Source organism: Semicossyphus pulcher, unplaced genomic scaffold (genome assembly GCF_022749685.1).
Source record: "Semicossyphus pulcher isolate SPU_LCO1_2020_fin unplaced genomic scaffold, fSemPul1.0.p SCAF_2, whole genome shotgun sequence".
Lineage (NCBI taxonomy): Eukaryota > Metazoa > Chordata > Actinopteri > Labriformes > Labridae > Semicossyphus > Semicossyphus pulcher.
The window spans coordinates 23,312,897-23,318,896 of record NW_027211693.1 but is presented as its reverse complement, the minus strand read 5'-3'; the positions used below and the strand labels follow the sequence as shown (position 1 = coordinate 23,318,896).

Sequence of the window (6,000 nt, the reverse complement as noted above, 5' to 3'; positions counted from 1 at the left end):
GGGCAGGAAATGTCACTGTGGACCCATCACTCTCTCACACCACGGACACACCCTACACCCTACCATCCAACCTCTCTTCTCTGGTGGGCGCTACAGAGCTCTGTAAACCAAAAACACACGAGAACAGTTTCTTTCTTCAGGTGTGTCAGTAACAATGACACCTGAATCCTGATTTTAATTTGTTTACATGTTCACTGTCAAATACAATCTGTTATATGCACCTATCTCATGTATATAAAGCAACTTGTTGCATATCTAACTATTATCTGTCTACATACATGGTTTCATATCTATATTTTTTTTACACACACACACATATATATATGTGTCTATATATTTATATTTGAAATGGTAAATGGGCTGTACTTACACAGCACTTTTCTAGTCTTGCGACCACTCACAGTGCTTTTACACTTCATGTCACATTCACACACTGACGGCAGAGGCTGCTACCTAACTGTCAATCACTCATCACATTCATCACAGCGGGATGGCTATGCCACCAGGATCAATTTGCGGTTCAGTGTCTTGCCCAAGGACAATTCGACATGTAGACTGAGGGAGCTGGGTATCGAACCACCATTGAAATGACTCTACCACTGAGCCATTTGAAGGGCTGTACATTGTAGTTTCATGTTTGTTAACGTTGATTTTGTTGTCCTGGTTTAAATTGAACCTAATGTCTATTTCCGTGTATGTTGACTGACCGCAGTGTAAACCGGGAGTCAAAGCCCTTGTATGTGTATATATGTGGCCAGTAAGGCGGATTGTCATTTAAAAAAAAGCTGAATGGATGCTGACACCAAATATTAGTTGCTGTGTATCTCTATTCTGAAGTATTGAAACACTGTTCACAGGTCATTACACACACCACAACAGTTACTCATCATTCCTCATGTAGGGGAAGTGATCCTTCATAACCAGCATGGACATGAAGTCAGTACGGTATAGTTGTAGGACAGAGCTGACAAAATATGTACCTATGCTCTGAAGTATTGGCAGAAATATTCTGCTGTATATTGCAGCCTCCACTCTTCTAGGACGGCTCTTTACAGGATTTTGGTGATTAAGAGATGTCAGCCACTGATTTAAAAGGTCTAATAAGTAGGATTTTTTCTAGAAAAATAAAATGTAGACTTTTACAAATATAAAATAATATAAGTCATCACTTATGGGCCTCTATACATGTGTTGGTGAGTGTGTGTGCAGACCCTTGTGAGACCTTCGCTCTGCATCTATTCTGTCGTTTTGCTTTGCACGGGACGTTTTCAGGAGGGGTGCTGTTGTGGTTCCCTGAGCCAATCACAGCGTATAGGTGAGTGTGGGAGTGGTTCAAATTAGCAACTGGGCCCCGTTCAGAGCGGCGAACCTGGCGAAAGGGCAATGCAGAGTTGGCCTTCTTTCTGTTGGACAGGTAGGTGCCTCAAAAGGGGTAGAACAAGCTAACCAGCGGTTAGCATGCTAGCGCAAAGGTAATGGCGGTTATCATGCTAGCACAAAGGTAACCGTGATGTTGTTGGTGTTAGCTCAGCGGGGTGGGCGTGCTCTCGCACGACAGAGTGAGAGTGAGCTTCTAGTGACGAAGAGCCCAGGAGGAGGGGCCCAGTTTGAATGTTTTGTTGACAAAATGCAAGGAAAAATCCTCCTTATTATACCTAGAAGTTAAGTTTCTTTTTCGTCCAAAGGTTTGGATAGGGATGATAGTCTGACTTTGTGCAGAGCTCTCACGTTCAACACGAAGCCCAGAAAACAGTTTTGTTATCTCAAAGTGGAATGTATTAAGGCAATTTGACACAAACAGCAGCATCTCAATGTGTGTACAGCAAACGGGTAAAACAAATGGAGATGGAACGACAATATTTGTACATGTTTGCAGTTTTACAGTGTAGGATTTATATATTTTAAGTTTTTTTTTCCATCTTCTAAGTGCTTTAAAACATTTGTAATACCAGACTGTAGTGTGTTAACTTAATACAGGACCTCATGCTGCCATCTGCTGGTGAAAATGGTAAATAGCTGTTGAAAAGGAACACATATGCTACATAATGTGGGGTTTGGATAAAGCGGTCTGTTTACTTATTTTGAATTGTCCATATAGTGTGACTCGATCACCTTGTAATAACGCCCACAGCTCACATGTCTAAACAGTCTTCACCTCCGTTCTAACATCAAGCCCCTTGTCTGAGATGAGGGTAGCTCTCCACTGTGCGTGCTATCCCCTCCTTCAGACTGACCACTGGTTTGTAGCCCAGGTCCTGCTTGGCACGATCACAGCTGTAGTAGTGGTGGGTTCCTGCCAGCGCCACTCTCATGGGGGTAAAAGTGGGTTTGAAGGAGTAGAGAGGTCGCAGGATGAGGGCCAGCAGCCAGAGGAGCAGGGCCAGTCCGTACACAAGAGTGTAGGGGAGGTGGTAGCGGGGAGCAGCATATCCCAGCCCAACCAGCACATCCGACATGAAGTCCCAGAATCTAACTGGCTCGTCATTAGTGATGTGGTACGGCTGGAAGTGAAGCAGAGGATAAAGATTTAAGACGTATTAACTGTATTTTCAGTCTGTAAACCATTCACATATATATAAAAATCATGATGCTGATACTCACTCTTCCGCATATGGGGGAGTCCGGCCTCAGGCGTTCAGCAGCCAGGATGTGGCCATAAACCACGTTCTCCACAAAGGTGAAATCCACCAGATTAGTCCCATCACTACACAAAACAAAGAAAGTGAATAAACTACAGAAAAATACCAATAAGCCCAAAAGAATTAAAGTCCTTTCAGCACTCTGGCGCAGCAGTCTGTTGGCTGAACAACAACCTCACTATAAATGTCAGCTTTTTTAAGTGGCAGGGGAGTCGTGGGTGTTTGCCAGTGAGTAAATGGGTAGTAGTAGGTTTTATAGATATTTAAAGTTTTGAATGCAGTTTATATGATTGCACTGTGAATTCATACATAAAAGCACAAAAGTGATGTTTACACACTGTTCTATAAAACTGTCAGGAACAAATATCAGGAATATCTGCAATGTCCGATGTCATTTTTCATTATTACGATGACTATTTGACTTGTGATAGACAAGTGTGCATATAAGCTATAACTTACAGTTGATGTTTTCCATAGTACCTGTGTGTTTAACATCTTGCCTGAATCTAGATTATTCCATTCCAATAGCAGAAGTGTTGTTCTTCCTCATCGCAAGGTCTTTGTCAGCCAAATTTTCCTCCCTTTTTTCTCCTTCCTTACCCACGGTGATAACTAACCTTGCAGCTGCCACAAAAAATTGACACCAATTAATCTGAGGGTAGCTAACGGCAAGCTGAGGCTTTATCTGATTAGCCAAATATTTTGACAGCAGGAGCAATGTATCCAGGGCACCATCTCATAGGTCAAATGTTTGCACGTTAGTGTGAATGCATAGCATTTTTTTTCCTATTATTGGCAATCTTCTGCAATATGTTAATGCATTTTCTTATTGCAATGAAAAGAAAATGCACTTTGTTGTGCAGCCAATTTGAGCACTTACATAACACTTTAGTTTTGAGGGAGCAAACCATTTCCATCCATCTATTATTATATCACTTATCCTGGTCAGGGTCGTGGCGGGGGTTGGGGCGTCTGGAGCTTATCCCAGCTGACATTGGGCAAGAATCTGGGTACACCCTGGACTCAGTCAATCACAGGGCTGACACACAGAGACAGACAACCTTTCACGCTCACACTCACACCTATGGACTCTTTCAGAGTCACCAATTAACCTAACGAGCACGTCTTTGGACAGCGGGAGGAAGCCAGAGTGCAAACCATTTAATTCATATTTATTAAATGCACTGACTAGTGTTAGACCCCTTACATGAAGTTGAGCAAGTCATCCATCGTTGTATATTTACCCTTTGACTCACCCAATAATGAACTTCATCTTGCCCCTGCGAGCCGTGTCCACTAGGATAGGAACCAGCTGTGGGTCCCGAGGGCCGAAGATGCCATGAGGCCGGATAGCAACTGTGAGGAAACCCTTCTCTTTGTCACAAGCCTCAAGGACCAACTGAAACACAAAGGCAGTAGAAAGTATTAAAGTCTGGATACTGCAAGACAGGAGGGTGCAAAAAAGTGCTCTGATCATTTTCTCTGGCAAGCCAGCGCCCCCACGACCTTTAACAGGATAAGCTGTATAAATAATTGATGGATGGAATTATTTTGGTAAGTCATAGGGTTCATAGCTATGCGCAGTTCAGAACCTCTTTGTTTTGAGAACCACCGGGCACTGCTGAAATTAATAAACTCAAGTTGAGACTCCCACTCTCCTACCTTCTCTTGTTTAATCTTGGTCTCTGTGTAGTAGTCGATGGGCTTCCTGGCGTATGGCAGATCCTCTCTCCCATTCTTAATGTCAGTGCCTTCAAACACCACACTGGCGCTGCTCGTCAGGACTAGTTTCTGGCAAAATCGAAAAGACAAACCAGTGGTATCCTTGAACAATAAATCCTTTGCATGAATAAACAAAATAAAAGCCCTCTCGTCTAATCCCCTGGCTGCCTCACCTGAACTCCAGCCTCGATGCAGGCCTGAATAACGATGCGTGTGCCCTGAATGTTGACCCTCTCGAACAGCCCACGGTCATCGCTGGCAGGGGCTGGGGAGGCGCAGTGGAAGACTAAGGACACATCCTTCAGAGCTGGCAGCAGAGCCTGTGGCAGAATGTGACAGACACCTCACAGATGCTGACTGTTGCATCAGAGATTTAATTTTTCCAGGCCAGAGGTATTTTTGAGGGCGAGTCTAAATTGCTTGTGAAACTGCAAGTATTTCAGATCTAGAAATATTTCGTAACCGCTGAAGTTACTGTCTTTTTACACCACTGATATAAAGTTCTTTCAGTGTGTAAGCTTGATATTTTAGGATTCAAGGGATACATGCCACAGTGTTATTCATTTACACTGTTCAAGAATTTTACCAGGAAAAGACTTAAGATTTAAGTTTTTTGTTTTGTGATTAGATCAAATACATGAATAAGGATTTAAGAAATAACTTTGCATTCTCTACAAAAAACAGGACAATATCTGTACAATATGAAAACATAGCCTACTAGTTTGCACTATAGATATAATAAAGTATAAACTATAAAGATACTTTACAGCGAGGTAGGTAGGCTTAGTCAGGTCAAATCTTTAGGAAGTTAAGTCCAGGTATTTTAGTCATTTTATTTTTGATTTATTTTTATTTAGTCTGGCTTATTGGTCCCTGGTCCATTCTGAGAGGAGTTGTCTCACCTGTGTGTCGCAGAGGTCTCCCTGGTGGAAGGTGACACCTGGCAGCTCGTAGCTCTGACGGATGTCAAACACGGACACAGAGTAGCCTCGCTCCAGCAGCTTCTCCACCAAGTGTCTGCCCAGGAAACCCGACCCCCCGATGACTGCACACCGTTTACTACTCTGTATGACAAGCACAGATTAGTTTAATACATTTCGACTAGCACTAGCATCAAACAGGTTGAAGCAGATGTGCACAAAGAAAAGTTTGAACTCACCGGTCTAACTCGCGTGGCCATAATGCGTGATATTTACCCAACAGGTGAGAGTAACAGGACTTGACACTGGAATTTCGATAAAAATGTGTTCCTCGGAGATGGAAAGTGAGTAACTTACAGGCCTCCTTATTTTATATTACTTGGGACATAAATGTGTGGAGCTTCTAACCTTAAAACTACGAAATACTGTACTATTTACCTGCAGTCGGTAAGTGCAACTAAACCGCGTACGAACCATCAATGAGCTGAGGAGAAGTGCTCTATGATTGGTCAAACAATGCTCAGCACAAAGATGACGCTCAAGAACAGCCAATCGCGTAAAGGATACGTCAAAGAACGCCACAATATTAACCAATCGGGGTTGACGAAATGATTCCATCCGCCTTCTGGCTCAAAGACCACGCCCCTCATTTGTGTCGTCCCAACAATCCAATGTTAAAGCAATAAAGTGATACAATACTCTCAAATTTAGTGTTTTTA

The 6,000-nt window shown here is 42.9% G+C and overlaps 1 protein-coding gene across 1 annotated transcript; it reads right to left on the bottom strand.

The window, feature by feature from the left end:
- Positions 1-1,768: 1,768 nt before the first annotated feature.
- nsdhl (NAD(P) dependent steroid dehydrogenase-like) lies at positions 1,769-5,699 on the bottom strand. Its single transcript, XM_069670458.1, has 7 exons — positions 5,521-5,699; positions 5,264-5,425; positions 4,535-4,681; positions 4,302-4,430; positions 3,896-4,038; positions 2,602-2,704; positions 1,769-2,501 (listed from the first exon to the last, which is right to left on the bottom strand). Exons 1-7 carry the CDS (start codon positions 5,539-5,541, stop codon positions 2,169-2,171), a joined length of 1,038 nt encoding a protein of 345 aa, XP_069526559.1. The 5' UTR covers positions 5,542-5,699; the 3' UTR covers positions 1,769-2,168.
- Between the last annotated feature and the right edge of the window lie 301 nt (positions 5,700-6,000).

Bases quoted from the DNA above. Each gene is read 5' to 3' on its own strand.
- nsdhl (XM_069670458.1), bottom strand. From the start codon at position 5,541: ATGGCCACGCGAGTTAGACCG. The intron at 4,431-4,534 runs GTGAGGCAGCCA...CGATTTTGCCAG, and splicing joins GCATCGAGGCTGGAGTTCAG to AAACTAGTCCTGACGAGCAG. The intron at 4,039-4,301 runs GTAGGAGAGTGG...TTTGTGTTTCAG, and splicing joins CCAAGATTAAACAAGAGAAG to TTGGTCCTTGAGGCTTGTGA.